The sequence below is a fragment of the Abramis brama genome (assembly GCF_963993115.1).
Source record: "Abramis brama genome assembly, chromosome: 25".
Taxonomy (NCBI): domain Eukaryota; kingdom Metazoa; phylum Chordata; class Actinopteri; order Cypriniformes; family Leuciscidae; genus Abramis; species Abramis brama.
This window is the reverse complement of record NC_139987.1, coordinates 6,723,893-6,746,769: the sequence shown is the minus strand read 5'-3', so window position 1 is coordinate 6,746,769 and position 22,877 is coordinate 6,723,893. Positions and strand designations below refer to the sequence as shown.

The following is a 22,877-nucleotide window of genomic DNA, read 5'->3' as shown; positions in this document are numbered from 1 at the left end:
TAAAACTAAAATTAAATTAAAAGTAATAATAAAAGTACCACATAACAATATTACTAAAGCTAAAATTATAATGAAAACTGAAACAAGTAAAAAAGATTGGTAACACTTTATTTCAATGGTAACTTTGCAACATGCCGTTTAACTCCCATTAGAGTATTAGTAGAGTATTAATAGACTGTTAGGGTTGGGGTTTGGGTTAAGTGTAGTTGCAAAGTTGCAAAGTTATTAGTTAGTAGAATGAATGTAGAATGAATGTAGTTAGTAGAATGTCTAAAGTGGACCATTGAGTGTTACAATGTTTGACCAAAAGATCATTCAAAATATGAATACATTTTATAACAACCGGATAACATGAATATCAAATGTTCAGTGTATCACAACTTAAATTTTGGTCTGTTCCTTGCACAAAACTTTCAGAAGAGCAAAATATACTTTGTGGTGGGTTTTATTTTTTTGGAGCCTGACAGACACCTTTACTTTCATCATATGGAGAAAAGTATGGAAGCAGATTAGTCTCAAATATAATTCACGCAAAAAACATGATTCACAAATGCGTAGACAATTTCACATGCATGAAACCTAATTCACGTACACACAAAAAAAATCCACGTGCGTGAAAAAAAATATATATTCACAAAAAGCAATTCACATGCGCAAAATAAAATTATATAATCATAAAATACATTTCACAAATGCAAACCACAATTCGTAGATACAAAAACCTTTGAATGTTTAAAATGTACGAGTTTATCCTTGCATTTGAATGTGCAAATCGTCATTCACGTACGAATCGCCTTAGATATGTGTGTGTGTGTGTTTTTGAGACTTTCCTGGCAGCATAACACTCGTAACACAGAGCAGTCGTACTCTTTAGCCAATCAGATTTAAGCTTATCAATCGACCAATCAGTATCACGTGAGGGCGGGCCTACCTACATGTTACGTCATCAGCTTTCGACCAGTTCATGGCTGAGCAGAGGTAAGTGCAGTTAATCGTTCATTTCTGTGTTAACTGAAGTTAAAGAAGTTTGAGATCAGTTGAAGCAATAGTTTATGAACTATTAACTGATGTAAGAAAGTGCTGTTGTAATCAGATGTCCCATATCGTGTCAAAAATGAAGAAGAATGATGCTTGTTTTGTTGTATTTTAGCTGAAGGTACAGACAGCTCTCACAGCTACAATCACGCTAATGATTGCAAAACAATCATCTGTGGTCAATACCCATCGAGACTGTTCTTTAAATAGTGAATAGACCTATTTTAATGAGCAGCCAGTGTTTTTTGCCATTTGTGTATGATGTTAAATTATTATTAACACTTGTTTCCCTGCATTTTTCAGGATTACTCACCTTTGGTGTGACATCTGGATAGCAGTCACAAACATCTTAATTCATGTTGTTTCTTTATTCTCTTATATACTTTTTTTTTTGTATTTATGTCTTAATTGGTAACACTTTATTAAAACGTTTCATTAGTTAACATTAACTAATAATGAACTGCACGTGAACAGCCTTTATTATTTTTTGTTAATGTTAACATTTACTAATACTTCATTAAAATCTTGTTAACATTAGTAAATGCACTGTAAACTAACAATGAACAGCTGTATTTTTAACTAATGTTAACAAAGATTAACAAACACAGCAACAAATGTATTGCTCATGGTTATTTAATACATGAACTAATGTTAACTTATTGTACCTTATTGTAGAGTGTTACCAATATATTCAACATGCATTTCCTTATGCTGTATTGTAATGTCAAGGTTTTTAAATAAGGTTTTTTATTGTCATCTTAAGGTCTCACAGGACAATATTGTGAAGCATTAATTTTACTTTGCCTAGTAAAATAGGCAAATCTCAATTTATGCTGATAAGACAAAGGTACTTATCATAGAGAGGCAATTAAGATTATGTGACTAAGATTACTCAGTAAACTCTATTCAAATACCATCACTTAATTTCCCACATCCTCTGTCTGCACCTCTTGTACTTAGTACTTAGGTTTTAGTACTTTAAATATCAGGACAAAATCTTATATGTCCTAACAGAGAGGTCTACTGATGACCGGACTGAACACAATTCATTTTTTTACTTTTCACTTGATGTATTGCACTTATATTTATATACTTTAAAAGCAAAGTACACTCTGACTGAATCTCACAACTCCTGAAGAGACGTATATTTCTCTGTACTGAATGTTGTGCTTCACACTGTCAGTTCATGATCTTCATATGTAACAGGAACATTAATCATGATCAAGTCATTTTATATATTTTATTCCCAAAGGATTCGGAAACTTTCAAATTAATAAAACGTGTACATCAAATTGAATTATGTCTGAATCTTTTAATTCTTACAAGAACATTTAATAATGCATGCATAGCAAGGCTTTATTCCTAAAGCGTGTACATATAGTCTGCAGGAGACAAATTAATACAGTAACAATGCATCACTTTCAACCACTTGTTGAAACAACTGTCAAATTGGATGGCTTGCAACATGACTGTTTTCAAAGAATTACAGTAGTAATGGTAAGATCACAGTACTGGTTGTCTGCAACTTCATACATCATCTGTCTTGGAAATCTGAAACAATAAAACTACATAATATATGCAGATCAAAACATGTCTCCTATATATGCACGTCATTACATACATTATCATTAGTTGAATGTGTGGTGGACAGGACATGAAAATCCATCAATACTAAAAATAAATGTTTATATTCACATGTGGACTAAACAGCAGTTAATAAACTATTGCTTCAACTGATCTCTAACTTCTAAACACAGAAATGAACGATTAACTGCACTTACCTCTGCTCAGCCATGAATCATGTTTTTTGCGTGATTTATATTTGAGACTAATCTGCCTCCATAGTAAAGTGGCCAGAATATTCTTCAAAAATTCATATAACTTTTATTTTTGTGTGAGCCGTTCCTTTAAGGACTGTCAAAACTCTTTTCGATGTAGTACTGAAATGTTATACTCCAGTAAAAGTTGTAGGAAGGGATTCAATATGACAAATAAGTCATGCTCCTGGCATTACAGAACAAAGACTCTGGGATGAATGTGAGCCAAACATATGTTGAGTAATTACTCCGACAGAAAGAACCTGTGATCTACCTGAGCTGCTCGAAAAGCTCGTATACTGTATGAATTGCTGCTAATTTGTCTTTCTTTTCCATCCCTTGCAATGTCTCCATGCTGCGGATTTATTTGCCCACCCATGGTGTCGTAAAAGAGCAAGAGAGATGATCAAATAGTGAATTCCCTATATATAAAAAGAAATTTAGTCATTACAATTGGATCAGTTTTAATCACTTAAAAATATTATGAAAAGTTTTTGTTTTTGTGTTTTTTATGGATTAAATGAAGTCAGTTTTAATAAATGCACGAAAATCAATTATAATATAAATAAATAATAAACAATATATTTATAATAAATAATGTATAATAAAATATTATAAATAAAACTAAATTATTATAATTAAATTATAGGCGAGTTTTGCAGCTACAAGCATTTTCTTTTCTAAAGACCATGCAGTGTTGGGTAAGTTACTCTAAAAAAGTAATCCATTACTATACTAATTACTCTCTCTGAAAAGTATTGGATTATTACGAATTATTTTCTAAATCCATATCAACCTCGACCAGTTGAACAATACAAGGATACACAGGAAAGTAGACTTTTAATTTTTTTAATATACAACTGCATAAATTATCCTTAAACTGACCAAAGTATTTCAAAGGGAGAAGATTACATCAAAAACATACATATTTACATTAAATTTTGATGTTAAATCCACTGTAGTTTTATATAGATTGTTTTATAGTCTAGCAGTATCCAATGCAATTACACAAGTAATCCCTTACTATACTGTTTCAAGGGGAAAGTAATTAAATTACAGTAATCAGATTACTTAGTAATTAATTACACCCAACACTGCTTAAGATAATGTAAAAATCTCTACTGTACTGAACCAAATCTTTATATACTCTTTCACCATTGCTCATACTTAACTATGCAGAAACCCTGAACCTCAGTGTGAGAGAGAGGATCAGGAATGTCACTGCGGCGAGCGTCCATGTCAGAATGTGTGTTTACAGGCACGTAGGAAATGGACTAGGCAACATGTAACCTGAAACACACATGGATGTGTGAATCGAATCAATCGTGGTGCCATCTGAGAGTCCAGAGAGTCCAGAGATCTGGATACTTATTGTGTTTAGAGCTGACACAAAAGATCTCTGTTTGCTACTCAGCTCCTGTTCCCAGGACGCAGTTTGAGAGAAGGATTACACTGGTGTTGTGCACATTTAAAAGGTGTTAACCAGAGCAGCTTGACTTAATCGGACTGTGCGTATCATATAGCCTATATTTATTGCAAACTTTAAGAAAAGGCGAGTTGTTCTTCCCTGCTGGAAATTAGCTTTGTTTTGGAATATGATATAGCTGTTCAAAGCTTGATTTTTAACCACGATTCCTGTTCAAAACTTGCAGGTTTGTAATAATGTACAAACCAAAGATCATCAAATTTTTTTTTTTTGCCCAAGCAGTGGAAGTCAATGGTAACCAAAATGGTTTGATTACCAACTTTCTTCAAAATATCTTCTATGTTTCAGCAGAAGGTATAAAGTCATACAGCTTTAAAACATCAAGAGGGTGAATAAATGATGACAGAATTTTTAATTAATTTTTTATTTTAATTAAGCGCATAAATACAGGACAGCCAAATTCAGTCTCTGTGTGAACGTAGCCTCTGTAAATTAGGCCAGGCCACCATCATTTTTGTTCAGTAGAGCACAGTTTGATAAGTAAACTACTGAAAAGATAAGCTATCCTTCAGATCTAGTTCAGAGAGATAAGCATAGTATAATATAGTATAGTAGACGTTGTTCTGGCTCATAGATCTTGTCCTGCAGGCACATAGAGCAGCCTTTGTTTATTTCAGTCTCTTTGTTCACGTTACATCAGAAACCTGTTGAATATTTAAAGCCATGATCTCTGGTGTCTTGAGTAACAGTGATGTGAAGAACTGCAGTTAGAGAGAGAGTCAGGTTGACTCCGCCCACAGGTGTTCAGGTGCTGTAAGCCCCGCCCCCCCCCGTCCTGAGCTCTATATGAGGACACCGTTAGGAACTGACCACAGCTTAACGCTGTACACATCCCTCACCACAGGAGCCCTTCAACAGGTATGAATCTTCTTAAACTCATTCTCTTGTAAAAAATAACCACATATAAATCAACTTTTACTTTTATTATTATATATTTGGACTTTGGAATTATACAGTAGTCAACATTTGAAGTGGATTCAGCAAAGTTGTCCTAAGACAAGAATGGTATTGTTCAAAATTCATGTATAACTTTGATGAAAGGTTTTGATCCACTTAAAATGTTGACTACTGTATATGTTGTGATTCACATTAAATTTGGTACTTATATTAATATTCACTTACATAGATTTAAATTGAAGAAATTATAAGTGACTATGTAACTCCAAATTCTTGGGTGCATGGTTTGAGAAATAGTTTCCTTTTTAATTGATATCTATGTGTTATACAACCCTCACATTTGGAGAAGGTTCATTGTTTGATGTGCCAACATAAAATAACAGTAGAGTGTCCATTTACATGTCACGTGATCTTTATCGTTCAGTGAAGTTTTGTGCATTGCTTGATGCCCTTAATATTTCACTAAGTAGAAAACATAAATAGTTAAATGTTTGTACAAGCATTTCAACAGAAGTATTTTAAAACAACTGATGTCTATTGCTATAGTTGGACAGGGTAAGACTTGTTTCCTCAGTATTGGTTCAGTTTCTGCTACTGATCTGAGATCTATTTCACCCCCCCAAAAAACCTTATATGATTTGAACATTACTTATTTGAAAAAATAAATACATAAAATTATATATATATATATATATATATATATATCTCATTACTGGGACTTCAAATGTGGTTAATTGTCATGCAAATAATGTCACACTGAAAAATGGTCTTATATTTTATATATATGCACACATTTAAAAAAAAAATATAACCGGACATTTCTTTGTCAGATTCACCCCTGACATTACTGAGTAGGGATTCTGGTCCCAGATCAGCATGAAAAACTCTTACAGAAGCAGGCTGTCAGACGGTTATCACTTTATGGAGATAAATGGATTAGGAAAGTGTGAACCAGCTCTCTTAAGCAGCCCAGAGTTGAGAAGTCATTTTTTACTGAGTTTGGACGTTTACTTCTAGATGTAAAATCCAGCGTGGGGGAGCAATGGAAAATTCTTGGTTTGAAAAGCTTCTTTTGAAAAGTCCATTTGTATGAAGAGCATTTTTAAGCTGGAAGTCTTGAGGTTAGGTGGAGATGTGTGATGTTCTTCTACACCAAATATGATTTTCTTTGCATAATGTTGTTACTAGTTTTTTTCAGCAAAAGGTTTCTGGCTATGATGGAGGTTTTAGGCTTATTTTTATTCTAAAAGCACACATTACATTTACGGTTGTATACCTTTGTGTACATTTTGATATAGTAGAAGTATATCTTTAAATTAAACAATGTTGTGCAATCCATTTCTTATATGGTGATATTTTACAAGGATATTATTTAACTTTTTGGTGATAGACATTCATCAAAAACACTGAGCATTCGGGTGTGACATACTGTAATACTTCTCCTTTCAGAGGTCATGGCGTCCAGTTTCTCAGTACGGAGTTTCTCTCTGGGCCGGCAGCCCTCTTTCTCCAGCATGTCTCTGAGGGACAGTGGACGAGCCCGGTCCAAAGCCTCCGTCTCGTTCGCTGCCTCCAAGCCCCTGTCTCGCTCGTCCTCATTGAGCATGTCAGATCTGAACGGTCTGAGCAACCTGTCCCACAACGGCCTTCATGGTAACAGCACCAATGAGAAAGAGGCCATGCAAAGCCTCAACAGCCGACTGGCCAACTACCTAGACAAGGTTCGCACTCTGGAGAAGTCCAACGCTGACCTGGAGCTGAGGATCAAACAACTGATGCTGGACCGTGTGCCGAAAGGCCACGATATTGATTCCATGATGGCCCAAGCCCATGCCCTAGAACAGGAAGTATGTGGACAATGCCCTTAAGGCCTTTTGAACATAAAAACATGCATGACTCATACTGTGTAGGTATACACATGCTCTGAAAGTCTGCTCTGCGATGTTTCTGATCATTAGCCATAACAGACAGACATAGTTAAATGATTACCTATCGTCAGACTAAACAGTTACCTTTTAACAAAGCAGGAAAGTACCTAATACTTAAATTTGAATAAATAGCTTTGTAAAAGGGGTTGTCTAATGGTTGAAACACTCGGCCGGTTCCCCAGTGGTACTACTGTAAGTTCAAACAACACCATGAACTGGTGAATTAAGTTCCCCTCACCATTGTGTCCCTTAAGAAAAGCAACATAATCCTGAGTTCCTCCATGTGTGGCGTCTATGACAGGACTGTCCAATCCTGCTCCTGGACGGGAACCTTCTCCCAGGGTTTTGTTCATACCTGCTTCAACACACATGCCCGAAGGTTTTGAGTGATCATAAAGACCTTGATTGGCTGGTTCGGCTGTGTTAGGGGTGGAGACGAGGGGTCCTTCTTATTTCTTATCCTCACTTCCTTTCCTCACTTCCTAACTCCACTCCCCTTGGGATGCAAGGAAAGGAAATGAGGACGGATTAATTGAAGGAAAGCCTATTTGTATATTGGAATATTCTTGATCACTCAAGCGTCACTTCAAAGCGTCATCAGCTGTGCTCAAGGGCTTTAGAAATTCATAATAAATAATACCGTAATAAAGCAAGATGCCCTGTTGAAATATGTGAGATGTAGCTTTATATTATCTGCAAAGGTAAAACATCAATTAAAATGATTGGAACAGATGCGAAAGGGGAGGAGAAATCGTACATGCATCAGGTTTTTTGACAAGAAAGACCTCCACATAGGATACACGTGTGCATCCTAGTTGTAATTGTGCCAGGCGTAATAATTAATTACACTCTCACTATAATAATTTGATTTGTGCTTTCAATAATGTGTTTGAGATGAAGGCATTCATCTTCTCATGCTGTACCTTACAGTTAAGGAAGAAGACCCTGGAGAACGCTCGGATCATGCTTGAGATTGATAATGCCAAGCTGGCTGCAGATGATTTCAGAATCAAGTGAGTGCCCGCACCTCTCAAAACCTCTTCTAAACATCTGTTGAGGAACTTTAGGAGGCATGTACTGGATGTGTGCTTGCAGATGGGAGACGGAGAGCGCGATGTGTCAGTCGGTGGAGCGCGACTGTGTGGCCCTGAAGAAAGCCAAGTCAGACCATGACCAGATCATCGCCTCGCTCCGTGGAGACCTGGACAGCCTGAAAGAGGAACTGTACTTCCTGAAGAAGAATCATGAGGAGGTAAGGACGTGGAAACAGAGTGACGAATCCTGCACCTTATAGAGAAGTAACTGCCTCTCCACAGTGCAAAATTCCCTGAGTCTACAAACTTGTTAGACTAGGGGTAGCATGTTAGTGTACATTAAGAGTAGGAAGTGAGCCAGTCCAAAGTTCAATGGTTTTCCATTCCTTCCAACTTCCTGTTAATGTAATGCCCCTTTTCTGCATACATTCATGGAATGGATGGTTACCTCTGTGACAGGCTTGTCTCAAACCCTTGAAGAGTATCAAGCGGTGACCTCTGTTGTCTTTGATAGACAAGGACAAGGAATACCTTGAAACCCAATCCATGTCGTTCTTTTGTCAAATGAAATCTAAGATGTCCCTCGTAGCTAACCTCCTGGCATGAAGTCAAATGCTAAAACTTGCTTTACACAAATACACAAAGATGCAAATGCTTGGCCAACAAATTCTAAGTGCAAAGAAGCAGTACAAATACTAATACTCGAATTATTGTGTTACTTTGAAAGTAACAAGTCCCAGTACTTAAGAGGGCAATAGAGTTACCATTAAAGATCTGTGCCATTAAACCAGATTAAGGTATTCAGGTAGCTAGCTATAAACATGTCTAGTTTAACTAACTTGCTCAGCAAGATTCTCTTCAAACTGCAGCTCTGAAATGACAATAGTTGACGTGAAAAAGAAAAGTACTAAATAACAGTCTGTGATAATGGCCGTTATGTTTTGTTGTGAATTGCATTCGAAAATAATATGTGTTTGTTGTACTTGCAATTATTGCTGGCGCATTGACATAGAAAATAAATAATATTCAGGAAGTACAGTACCATTCTCATACTTTCTCACGCATACTGTACACTCAGGGTATATTTGGACAGAAGGGTGTGGTGTCACGGTTGTAGAATATTCAAAATATATCTGGAGTGTTTGTCTGTTGTTGTGAGAGGCACATTGCATGCTCCCTTTGTGAGTAACATAAGATAAACTCTATTAAATATTCATTGAGAAGAACTTAATAATGAAGTAACTTCCACCCACCGTGTGCCACCACGTGGTATCAAATTCCCAAAATTCACTCTGCAGTCTCAAATCACCACACAAACCACAACCCAATGTTCAAACACAAAATGCATGCACATTTAACAAACACAAACTTAAATGTATCATTAGTCCAAGACTAACAGTTGTTATTAGTTCCACAGAATATTATTACACGATTTGTTTAGTCATCACTCATGCCACATCCTTATCTCTATGATTCTCTCATTAGTTTTCCCACTGTCTCTGCAGGAATTGGACAGCCTGAGGGCCCGGGTTGCTCAAGAGGAAGTCAGTGTGGAGGTGGATGCGGCCCGTGGGCCAGAGCTGGGGACGGTTCTCTCCGACCTCAGGTTTCAGTATGAAGGCATTGTCCAGAAGAACAAGGAGGAAGCTGAGAACTGGTACCGTAAAAAGGTTGGTGCTCCCATGGGAACAGGGTCATAAACAGTACCTTGTCTGCCAGCCCCCATTTAGTGTTTCCTATAGACCCAGATGACCACTTACAAAAACACCTTGGGACAACCATGTGCTTTTGTACAGGTTTAATGGTATATGGTATTTTTGTACACTAAAGCATGGTATTTACATGTTACTCCAAAGTATTTTAAAGTACTATGACATTACCATGGTAATATGATGATATTTTTGGAAAGTGAAGGTAAGGTACTTATGCAAAAAAATACTTTATTTAGAGGCCAAATGCAAAGACAAAATCTTTTCGATTCACATCGTCGTCAGAGTTGAAGGCAAGGTACTTCGAAAATACTGTGGTATTATTACCATGTTTTTCGAATATGGAGCCACTTTAATATCATGTTTTTTTGTAAGCTAAAGCATGGTATTTATATAGTACTTCAAGGTACTTCCAAAATACTTTTGGACATTAAACTATTGCAATACTATGGTATTTTTGGTATATGTAACCATAGTATTTACGTATGGTGTTTAAAAAAATACTGTTATTACCATGTTTTTTAATATGGAACCAAAATAATGTTGTTTTTTAATACATGTTGGCAATGGTATTTACGAGTTATTTTAAGGTACTTCAAAAATACTGTGATATTACCATGTTTTTTTTGTTTTTTTATATGGAGACACTTTAATATCATGTTTTTTATAGCATGGTATTTATATGGTACTTCAATGTACTTCCAAAATACTTTTGGACATGAAACTATTGTAATATACCATGGTATTTTTGGTACGTGTAACCATAGTATTTACATATGGTGCTTTAAACATACTGTGTTATTACCATGTTTTTTTTTTTATATGGAATTTTCACATACATGTGAACTATGGTACAGTAGGCCTATATAGCCTACTGTATAGTTATTTCAAGGTACTTCAAAAATACTGTGATATTAACATGTTTTTTGGACATAAAAACCGTACCATGATATATATTTTTTTCTGTATGAAACCAAGGTATTTACATGGTACTCCAAGGTACTTAAAAAATACCTTTGTACACAGAACCATGGTAATACCATGGTATTGTTTGTAATTGAAACCATGAAATTTCTGTACAGTAGTTTAAAAATACAGTGGTATATCCATGTTTTTATGACATGGTAGCTTGGCATTTTTGGTACGTTTAAACAAGATATTTATATTAAGTACTTCAAAAATACTTGGAACCATGGTTTTATTTGAATGTATGTCATAAAATTTGAAAATTAATATGGTAATCATCTTTATAGTAAATGGTACCATGTTATTATAACTGAATTGGTGCTGCAGTGCAACAAACCTCCAGCAGGATATATCACTTTGGACTGTTGCATGGTGGTCTTGTATGCAGAACACTTTTGTAACCCATTTCCCTGTATATGTGTGTGTATAGCTGGAGATGGTGCATATGCAGGTGCGTGAGAGTAATGAAGCGCTGAGAGGGTCTCAGAGTGAACTTACCGAGAGGCAGCGCTTTCTGCAGACACTGGAAGTGGAACTGGAGAGCCTTCACAAACAGGTCAGAACCAGGCAGGAGGAACCTTTTAAGTACCATTTCTGTTCCCTGAGTGAACCTCTAGAGCCGTGGCCAATGCAGATACAGTTACAGCTTACCACTGGAAAGTGAAACCCTGCCCTTTATGTCGAGGCTATTTGAATGACCCAGGCCATAAATGCTCCATCACATGCCATTACTTGCTTTCACGAGTCAAATGTGCGATGCAAGAAGCACAGACACAGTTTGTTGTTGGATTATGTCGAAATCCTACTAAAAGTAGATCTCCAAAGAGGAACTCTTCCATCAGAACGTTCAATCAGAAACAGGTTTGCTTGTTTTCATGACCTTTGAGTCTCTTGCCAGTCTAGGATCACTCCCAGCATCTCAGATGTAGTAGCTATCAACAGGTCACGCTTGTGTAAATAAGCCAAGATGTGAGTTCACATGGGGGTTGTTTTGTAGTTTCTGTGCTGGTACTGTTATATTTTAAGGGTGAAAGTAGGTGCATTAAAGCCATTGTACCTTTTAATGCCCTAATTCTGTCATCTGCCCTCAATTCTGTCCAAACCTGGATGACTTTCTTTCCCCTGTGGAACACAAAAGGACAATGAAAGCAGATAGTGCATTAAAGTTTTGCAGGAATAGTGGCCTGTATCTGTATAAACGGTTTCCTCCTCATCAGCATGTGAGCACTAGTTAAAGAAGCCTCATTGTCTGGACGGTTCACCTTATCACTAACCGGTGGTTGGCAGTTTAAACATGATTACATGTAAAATAAATAGTATCAATGTATTTATTTACTGATGGAATAGCTTAATTTCCATGGTAATTATTCACCAAACACACACCCACATTTACATGTATTTTGGGATGTAACAGTTTATATCATGCAACGATTCCTTTTGAAACCAAGCATTAAAAAAACAAATATATATATATAAATCAACAGCCATATCAGGGCAAAAATGCCCCGTATGAGTTTCATATATTTATATATGATATAGTTAGTAAAGAGTAAGAGTGCAACATCATACGAGTGCTGTTTTTGTCCCGAATAGCAAATGTCATACTGATTTTATACAACAGTTTAATAAATAAGAAGTTAAGATTGTGTTATATTTTAGACACAATATTGTCTGCTTTTGCTAAATTTTCCAACGGAAATATTACCTATAATTCCAGAGCAGAACTGTTGAATGGAAGCTTGTTTCCGCCACAGAATAAATAATTGTTATCTTTTTATCTCACAATTCTGACTTTTTTTATCACGATTTTTCTTCAGAATTGTGGGATATGAACTTGCCAGTTATAAAGGGAGGACAGAAAATGCTTGGGAAAAGAGATGGAAACAGGATTCCAATTTAAACTTGAATCTCCCCCTTGACCAGCACTGCTCCATGTGTTAATGTGTGTGCTAACCAACTCGTGTTAGGCTTCAACTAACACATTCCCCTGACAGGTGTCGGCTCTGGAGGGTAACCTGGGTGAGACGGGGCAGAAGTACACCATAGAGATGGAGCGACTGCAGGCGACCCTGGCCCAGCTGGAGGAAAACCTGTCGCAGCTCCGACTGGACATGCAGCGCAACAAGACGGACTACGAGCAGCTCCTGCGCATCAAGCAGAACCTGGAGATGGAGATCGCCACCTACAGGAGGCTGCTGGAGGGGGAGGAAACGTGAGCGCAACGGCTTCTGTTAGCTTAACTTGTAGTGCTGTCAATCGATTAAAAAAAATCATTAATCACACATTTTCTGTAATTTATTTTGATTAATCGTAATATTATAATATAAATTATAATATTTTTATATTGTAATAACTTCACATTAAATTTCCCAATTAATTAATGTAGAAACAACATTGTTTAATGGGAGCTTTTCCCAAAGTACTATGAATGAAGGCCAGTATCACTGATATCAATAGAGCTACTGATGTCTGTATTAAATGCATTTTTCCCTCAATTTTAGCTATTCAACATTAAAGCTGAAAGCCATAATTTTTTACATTTAATAGACTTTAAAAAGATATACTTTTAGACTTTATATAAATAAACTTTTGATTTAAGAGAACGTAAAACAAAATCTTCACATAAACTATACGCATAAACTATAAATTGAATATTATCCTTATTAAAGTAACAAATGTTATTTAGCCAAGAGCAGTGAGTGATTTTCTCTTTGTCTTTTGTTCTTTGATTAACATTAACGACACAGACAGGTTTATTAGGCTGCTGTCACTTTAAGAGCTGACGCACATGACGCAGATCTGACACACATCCTATTCCCTCACAACTCTTCATGCTCAATTAAGACTTTTGAAACTAATTTAAGGCTGTACTCTCCAAAAGATGAGGGCATGGATACTGACCAAAAACTGACATTTTGACATAATTGTTTTTGTCTGTTCAAACCAAGCGGCAACCTTCCGGTCTCTCTCTTGAATCCAACACGGTAGTGACTTAAACTGCAATTCATCGACTGGCCACTAGAGACAGGCTCCAAAAGAGAGTCAATCTCATAGACCCCCCATGTTAATATGCCCAACTTTACAGCAGAAAAAAAAATGTTTACAGCCTGGTATAAAAAGTGGTTTTGGTCTATATAGCTAATTTTGCCCTTCATGAAAACTGTGAGGGGGGTGAATTATTTTATAACTCATCCGTTTAAATTATATTAAGCCTTAACCCATTTGTGCCCAAATTTTTCTGAATGGTTTCATGCATATAATCCTGTTAATAGTGTCCTATGTGAACATGTTCTGCATTTATTTTCCCCAGGTTTTTTTTTTCTTTCTTGAAAATCATATTTGAATGTGCGGCAACTATAGTTGCCGGTGGGCAACTATGTTGTATGCACCCCTTCAATGTAAAATATGAATAGGAGGAGAACATTTGGCATTTATCTCAAAAAAACTGCTTTCAACAGATCAATCTTTATTCATAAACAAATTTATTATGTATAAAAGTCGAAGAACATTTGATGCAGACCCCAAAAAAACTGCATCTAGCTTATAATCTCTTGAATATGAAAACACAACAAACAACAAATCCATTTGCCTTAACCATTGTGCGCTGTTCAGGGTCTTTTTGACCCACATTTCTGACTTTCATTCATGGGGATAACATGGATAATTTGACATGGTTAAGTGTTTTTAAAAGATTTTTGCCCATCTTTTGGAAAATGCTGTTCTAAAAGTAACAATTTATCACTTTAACCAGTAGATGGCTGCAGAGCACCACTATTTGCTATTTGCTTTTTGACTAACTGAAAGACATCTTTTCACAAGTTTTTCCAGTTGTATCTACATATAATGAAATCACAATTATAATAATAAAAGTTACTTTTTGTCAAAGTTTAGGCACTTTTTGTACTGAAAAAAAAATCTGTTTTTCAGTAGTGTTATATTATGATTAGAATCAAATGAATTTGATCAATGGACAAAATCATCCTCAAAATCAGAAACAACACAGAACACACATAGACAGAAATGAAGTGGCACACTTTAAATTTGTAGAATTATATGAAAAACAGATGTTTGAAATAAATGATAAACTCTAAAAACTCCAACTTTTCTCTTTGTAACATCCTGATCAGGTTTGATTCTAATCATAATGGAACATTATTGAAAAACTGATTTTTTTCAGTACAAAAACTGCCAAACTTTGACAAAAAGTAACTTTTATTGTTATAATTGTGATTTCATTATATGTAGATATGAATCTAACCGGAAAAACTTGTGAAAAGATGTCTTTTAGTTTGAAACTTTTAGTACTTTTAGAGCTCTGCAGCCATCTACTGGTTAAAGTGATTTATTTATTTTTTTACTTTTAAAACTGCATTTTCCAAGATTTGGCCAAAAATCTTACACTAAGCCATGTCAAATTATCCATGTTATCCCCATGAATGAAAGTTAGAAATGTGGGTATTTTATAAGGCACATTTTGTATTAATTTTTCTTTCTTTTTTTTTGAACATTTTGTGGAGTAAAAATGTCCAAATGTAGAGTAAAAACATTAATAAACTGAGTAAAATTACATTTGTTTAAAATATATATATTGTTACAAAATAACATTTTGTTGCCTGGGGTCTCTCAGACCCCAAACAGCCTGACTGTAAACCGCAAACGAACAGCGCACAAGGGTTAAAGTTGTGGAACATAGTACAGAACAAAGTGCAGCCATAACAGGGCATTGTGTATCAAAAAGGTAAATGAAAATAAATACAAATAAATAGAATGAAGAAAAAAATATATCTATATAGAGATGTCATTTAAAGGGTTAAGTTATGTTTATGCACTAAACAAGACCAATAAACTTGATTTATTAACCTATTAACACAGTATACCCCATTTTCCCATGATATATGTACTTACAAGGCATTTGCCCACCGGCAACTATAGTTGCCGCTTGGACTTTTGACTAAGTATACAAAAAACTATATATCTCTTGTAAGATTTGTTTTGTTTGGCTGATTCTAGAGACCTTCATGATTATGTAGATATATATATGTCAACAAAAAATACTTATTAGTAACATGAAAATGACCTTTCTTTGGGAGGGTTTGCCTTCGCTCTGCTTCCTGGAAATAGGGTTAGGAAGTTGACAGCCTCATGTGACAGGGAGGAAGTGAATACCTTTTTTTCTTTTCTTGAAATCCTTTATTTGGTTGTTTGCTTGCATTTCATTGAGAAATAAAACATGGACAACATCTAGAAAAATATTTACAAAAGGAAAATGACAACTATGTACTGCGGCAACTATAGTTGCCGGTGGGCTTAAATGGGTTAAAAATCTGCAAAATTAAGGGCGTGGCCACTTGAGTGACAGGTGGATTGCTCCGCTGTCACTACTATCCGTCATCCATCCAAAAAATGGATGTTGCGTTAATTGTGTTAAAAATTTAAATGCACTAAAAATAATCGCAAAATGAACAAGTTTATTATTTACTCACCGTAATGTCAGCTGTATGCTGCATGTTTTGTGACACTGATATCGTTTTCTGGGATTTTTGCAGCTTAATGATTGTTTTGATACTTAATTCATGTTTTATTTCACAGGGTTAAAGAGATTCCTCCTCCACCCCCCAAGAGTGAGTACTGCACTGTCACACGCTACATTCAGCAAACACTACAACAAATATGCACAAACTAATCTTGCATTCAACAAACATTTGAGAAAATTTGCATAGCTCTAACAAATATTGGCATAATAAAATTGTTATAAGCAATATCACACTCGCAACAGTGCTGTTGTTCCTGCCGCCTCATGCCTACAGACAAAACACAGAAATGGATGTCTTTTCCTCAAGTCATGAAACTACAAAGTGTTGTTTACAATAGAAAATGATGGTAACAGGATGACATATTATTAAGATTTTTTTCTACTGACAAACATCACAAAACATAAGATAAGGGATAAAAAGGGGAGACCTTTGGATGATGGTATTATTATGAAGGTTTTTTTATGAGGGGAAAAACATACAAAAAAAAAAAAAGAAAAATATGAGCTTTTATTTACACATACACATACACTACCTTTTAAAAGTTTGGGGTCAGTAAGATTTTTTTTATCGTCTTGAAAGAAGTCTCTCATGTTCACCAATGCTTCATTTATTTGATCAAAAATACAGTAAAAACAGTAATATTGTGAAACATTACAATTCATTCAAAATTATTAAAAACTAATTTCCATTTTAATAATTATTTATTTCTTATTATGTTCAAAGTCGAAAATAGGTGTGCCTCTTAACATTTTTGTGGAAAATGTGATGCATTTTTCCAGGATTCTTTGATGAATAGAAAGTTCAAAAGAACAGCATTTATTTGAAAAAGAAATACATTTTGATCAATTTAATGTGGACTTGCAGAATAAAAGTAATAATTTCTTTAAAACATAAATCTCACTAGCCCCAAAACGTTTGAACAGTAGTGTATTTGTTAAAGCAGCAGTAAAGAAAATAATTTTTCGTTTAAAAACGTCTATAATAACAAATAAAAGTCTGCATCATCTATTTACTGTTAACGTTTTTTTCTGTATTTATATGAGACACACAAATGTATGGAAGCTTGTTTTTGCCACAGAATAAAAACATGTAAAAGATAATTGTGGCTTTTTTTCCTCCCAATTCTGACTTTTTTCCTCGTAATTCTGACTTTTTTCCTCCCAATTCTGACTTTTTTCCTCGTAATTCTGACTTTTTTCTCGCAATAGTGATTGTTTTCCTCGTAATTCTGACTTTTATTTTGCAATTCTGACTTTATTTCTCGCAATTCTGACTTTTTTTCTCGTAATTCTGACTTTTTTCTCCCAATTCTGACTTTTTTTCCTCGTAATTCTGACTTTTATTTTGCAATTCTGACTTTTTTTCTTGCAATTGCGTGTTATAAAGTCAGAATTGCGAGATTAAAAATTTGCAATTACCTTTTTTATTTTTTATTCAGTGGCGGAAACAAGCTTCCATACTTTCAGCAGAAAGGCTTCATCTATTTACTGTTAACGTTTTTTTCTGTATTTATATGAGACACACAAATGTATGGAAGCTTGTTTTTGCCACGGAATAAAAACATGTAAAAGATAATTGTGGCTTTTTTTCCTCCCAATTCTGACTTTTTTCCTTGTAATTCGGACTTTTTTCCTCCCAGTTCTGACTTTTTTCCTTGTAATTCTGACTTTCTTCTCGCAATAGTGATTTTTTTCCTCGTAATTCTGACTTTTATTTTGCAATTCTGACTTTATTTCTCGCAATTCTGACTTTTTTTCTCGTAATTCTGACTTTTTTCCTCCCAATTCTGACTTTTTTTCCTCGTAATTCTGACTTTTTTCTCCCAATTCTGACTTTTTTTCCTCGTAATTCTGACTTTTATTTTGCAATTCTGACTTTATTTCTCACAATTCTGACTTTTTTTCTCGTAATTCTGACTTTTTTCTCCCAATTCTGACTTTTTTCCTCGTAATTCTGACTTTTATTTTGCAATTCTGACTTTTTTTCTTGCAATTGCGTGTTATAAAGTCAGAATTGCGAGATTAAAAATTTGCAATTACCTTTTTTATTTTTTATTCAGTGGCGGAAACAAGCTTCCATACTTTCAGCAGAAAGGCTTCATCTATTTACTGTTAACGTTTTTTTCTGTATTTATATGAGACACACAAATGTATGGAAGCTTGTTTTTGCCACGGAATAAAAACATGTAAAAGATAATTGTGGCTTTTTTTCCTCCCAATTCTGACTTTTTTCCTTGTAATTCGGACTTTTTTCCTCCCAGTTCTGACTTTTTTCCTTGTAATTCTGACTTTCTTCTCGCAATAGTGATTTTTTTCCTCGTAATTCTGACTTTTATTTTGCAATTCTGACTTTATTTCTCGCAATTCTGACTTTTTTTCTCGTAATTCTGACTTTTTTCCTCCCAATTCTGACTTTTTTTCCTCGTAATTCTGACTTTTTTCTCCCAATTCTGACTTTTTTTCCTCGTAATTCTGACTTTTATTTTGCAATTCTGACTTTATTTCTCACAATTCTGACTTTTTTTCTCGTAATTCTGACTTTTTTCTCCCAATTCTGACTTTTTTCCTCGTAATTCTGACTTTTATTTTGCAATTCTGACTTTATTTCTCGCAATTCTGACTTTTTTTCTCGTAATTCTGACTTTTTTCTCCCAATTCTGACTTTTTTCCTCGTAATTCTGACTTTTATTTTGCAATTCTGACTTTATTTCTCGCAATTCTGACTTTTTTTCTCGTAATTCTGACTTTTTTCTCCCAATTCTGACTTTTTTTCCTCGTAATTCTGACTTTTATTTTGCAATTCTGCCTTTATTTCTCGCAATTCTGACTTTTTTTCTCGTAATTCTGACTTTTTTCTCCCAATTCTGACTTTTTTTCCTCGTAATTCTGACTTTTATTTTGCAATTCTGACTTTATTTCTCGTAATTCTGATTTTTTTCTCGTAATTCTGCCTTTTTTTCTTGCAATTGCGTGTTATAAAGTCAGAATTGCGAGATTAAAAATTTGCAATTACCTTTTTTATTTTTTATTCAGTGGCGGAAACAAGCTTCCATACTTTCAGCAGAAAGGCTGATATTCGGCAGCAGTGTGAAAGCGAGCCTGATGCTTAAGTATACTTTAAGCTATCTTGAACTGTTGGGTAAACATTCATCAGATATCCGAGCGTGGCTCTGGAATGTTCTGGGAGCGCGTTTGTCCTCTCACCTGGGCTCCACAGCGGCTGTGACTGAAAACTAATGACACATTAAACACTGCCAAACAGAGCAGCCTCTCATAACAGAGCCGTCCACAGCAACACAGAGCGAAAGGAATCTGACATATCGCTAACATCTCTCTCTGTCTCTGTCTTTCTATCCACAGAGGAGCCTGACGTTCGTACCCGTAAGATAGTGAAGGTGGTAACGCAAACCATGATCAATGGTAAAGTGGTGGACGAATCCAGTGAAGTTGAACAGATTGAAGAGACAAAGAAGTAAAACAAGAACAAGACCGTCTGTGTGATTCTCCGTATAAAAGCCTCTATTGTCCATTTAGGAGCCACATTACCTTTGGGCCCCACGGGGCCCCTGAGTTTTGTTTCATTCCCAGTCTTTCAAAGAGATCGTCTTTCCTTTCTCAAGCAACAAAAGAGCTGAAATTACTAGGAAAGCCATCAGAATAAGAGCTGAAACTGAGGATGAAACAAGTGCTCCTGTTATTGCTTTTAGGAACTTATCAGACCAAAACACTTTATTCTTTCTGCATGCAATATTTATTTCTAAATAGAGTAGAGTGAGGAGGAATGTATTACCTTAAGAGTTTGCTTATCTGTCATTTCTTCCACTCTTTTATCCATAATAAAACTATTACATGCAAACTGCGTTTGTTGTGCCATTTATGACTTTCACAAGACCTTTATCCAAAGTATACAGTGGGAATTGAACCCATGACTTATAGTCTTTATTCACATATATAAACACCATATAATAATATTTCAAAATTTATTTGCATCCATTTTCAGGATACAGTTATTTGCAGAAACACTTAATATTAATCTACATAATATGTAAAGTTACCATATCATTGGCAATGATTTCAACTTTTCAACATGTTCTGAGAAGTTATCTTTAGATGGATTGTTTATTATGTTTTTATCAGCTCCTATAACAAGGACAAATTTTTCGGTCTCCTTTTTACCATTTTGAATTCATTTATTCTTCATTTGTTTCAATTCTGTCAAATTAGGGCACGTTTCTCCTGCTCAAAAAAAGTAGTAGGCTAATAATAATAATATCTGTCACAACAAGCGTGGCCAGCTCAATCCGTAGATCAAGAATGAGATGCATGATGGATAATCAATAAACACAAGTTTTAATTAAAAAAAAATGTTTTAATTGTATTCTCCTTATGCAGTCCTGCTGCACTCATTCAGTTCAATATAATCAGTTTACTGAGTTCATTTAACTTTTTTGTATTAAGTACAAGGAACTTTCAGTAATATTTGAGTGAAATAAACTCATTTCGTTTGGTTAATTGCACTGTTCGGGTTTACAGCGAGGGCAAATTTAAGACAACACAAGGATGAAATGTCTCATTCAAATCCTCTTTGGTCATCTTCCTCTTTTTCTCTTCTGTAGGATACATACAAATTTGCATGGCAGGGAAGGAAAATAATTATTTAGGCAAATACAAAATACCATACTGTGAGTACTGTGACACAAGTATGATGGAACTAGAAAATACCTTGATGTAGAAATACCTGTGCGTTCTGGGGAACTTTCACTTTGCAAACCAAAATCACTTTTGAATTGTGATTTGAATGTAAAACCTTGCAAACCTGTAAATCAAGTAGCTGGTTCACATCAGGACAACAAAGCTATTCATTTAGGCCTATCAAAGTTTACCGTACTGGACTTGACATTTGCTCTTGTACTGTATTACTATAGAGATTTAAAGTAGTAATGATCTCAGAGGCACACAGCTATAAAATGGCTGTAGGCTTCTTATTCTTTCACATGGCACAATTTGAGAATTATGGTAAATTGGATCTGTGGAAACCCCTTCCTGATTGGTGACGCCATCCTGATTGTCCTCAGCTTCACCTAAATGGGCTCATTCAGATGATTTGATCTGTTGGCCAGTGAACGCAGCGGCGGATAGGCTGGTGAGGATTGAAGAGCGGTCTGGCATTCGGGGCCGTCTGGAGACTTCGGCAATGTGAACTGATCCCTGCAATGATCTGTCAGTGCAGAACAACAGGATGTTCACTAAGAAGCCTGTCCTGAGTCTATACTGGAACGCTCTGTTTAATGCCTTATAGGTCCATGAGGGTTTGATTATAGATTTTGTTATATAATTATATAAGATAATGTTATTTATATTACTGCAATTCTTGTTATTTATGTTAAATATATTATTTAAATATATATATTTTTTAAGTTTAATTTTATTCACAATATTTACTTTAATTATATAAAAAATAAAAAAGCTTAAATAAAATCAAATCAAATCCTGGTTCTTTTGGCCAGTAAGCAACAACCTGTTTTTTACTTTTATTATTTTATTCATGCTTTTTTACTTTTTACTTTTCTTGTTTTTATAATTTTTTAGTGCTGTCAATTGATCGCATATAACAAAAAAGTTTGTATACACGCACACAAAAACCTTTGTTAGATGTGATTAATCATGATTGATTGATTATATATATATCCAGTTCTTTTGACAGTAAGCAATCACCTAGCAACCACACAGCAATGGTCAAAACCATTTTGAATACCTTAGAAACCACATAGAAACCCTTGCAAACACTCAGAACACCCTATAGCATTGTGGTGATGAATTTGGCATGGGAAAACACCACTCTTTTTTTTTTTGTAAGTGAATATAATTTTTTTAAATGTTTTGCATCATAATAACGCTCTAAAAAAACTTTTCTTGGACAGGAACCCCTGTTGTTAGCCAAAAGTTCAGCCATGGCAATGAGTGGGAAAAATGATGGCTGAGAACATGCATTTCACTAACCACTTCCAACTCAAAGCAATTTTGCTGTTGCCCACACTGACACTGTCTCTATGGATACTAAACCGGGTCAAAAATGATCAGTGCAAACATGATCAACAGACTGTCTTGTTTCTTTTGAAGAAACATCCATTGAAACATGATTCTTCAAGAGGGGATTTGTAGGAATAAAGTGAATGTACTTCCCCTGACACACCCTGATCCTAAAACATACAAACTGACATGCATGATACCTCAAAATCTGACTTAAACATCTGTCAAACTCCTCCATCTCCAACAGTTTCACGCAGCTTGTCAGTTCCCTATATGCTGGGATTTTTGTAGGTACACTGCTGAATCTGACTTTTTCATGTTGTCTCTTGAAACTGTCCTGCTTGGACTGATGTATCTGTATTCTAACGCTCATTATTGATGAGAGCAGCCGCAAAGTCTCCATCTCAATGCCAGAATTTCTGGATTTAGTTCAGCGATATCT

General features: G+C 35.1%; 1 protein-coding gene across 1 annotated transcript; it reads left to right on the top strand.

Annotated features, from left to right (window-relative positions):
* The first annotated feature begins 5,155 nt into the window (after nucleotides 1–5,155).
* On the top strand, nucleotides 5,156–20,258 carry LOC311076777 (keratin, type I cytoskeletal 18). Its single transcript, XM_084105201.1, has 9 exons — nucleotides 5,156–5,196; nucleotides 6,685–7,082; nucleotides 8,094–8,176; nucleotides 8,259–8,415; nucleotides 9,703–9,867; nucleotides 11,303–11,428; nucleotides 12,867–13,084; nucleotides 16,462–16,493; nucleotides 19,766–20,258. The coding sequence occupies exons 2-9, from the start codon at nucleotides 6,690–6,692 to the stop codon at nucleotides 19,879–19,881; spliced, it is 1,290 nt and encodes a 429-aa protein (XP_083961327.1). The 5' UTR covers nucleotides 5,156–5,196; nucleotides 6,685–6,689; the 3' UTR covers nucleotides 19,882–20,258.
* The last annotated feature ends 2,619 nt before the right edge of the window (nucleotides 20,259–22,877 follow it).

Excerpts from the sequence above, each read along its gene's own strand:
- LOC311076777 (XM_084105201.1), top strand. The coding sequence starts at position 6,690 with ATGGCGTCCAGTTTCTCAGTACGGAGTTTCTCTCTGGGCCGGCAGCCC. Across the intron at positions 8,416-9,702 it reads TGAAGAAGAATCATGAGGAG|GAATTGGACAGCCTGAGGGC; the intron begins GTAAGGACGTGG and ends CTGTCTCTGCAG. Across the intron at positions 16,494-19,765 it reads TCCTCCTCCACCCCCCAAGA|AGGAGCCTGACGTTCGTACC; the intron begins GTGAGTACTGCA and ends TTCTATCCACAG.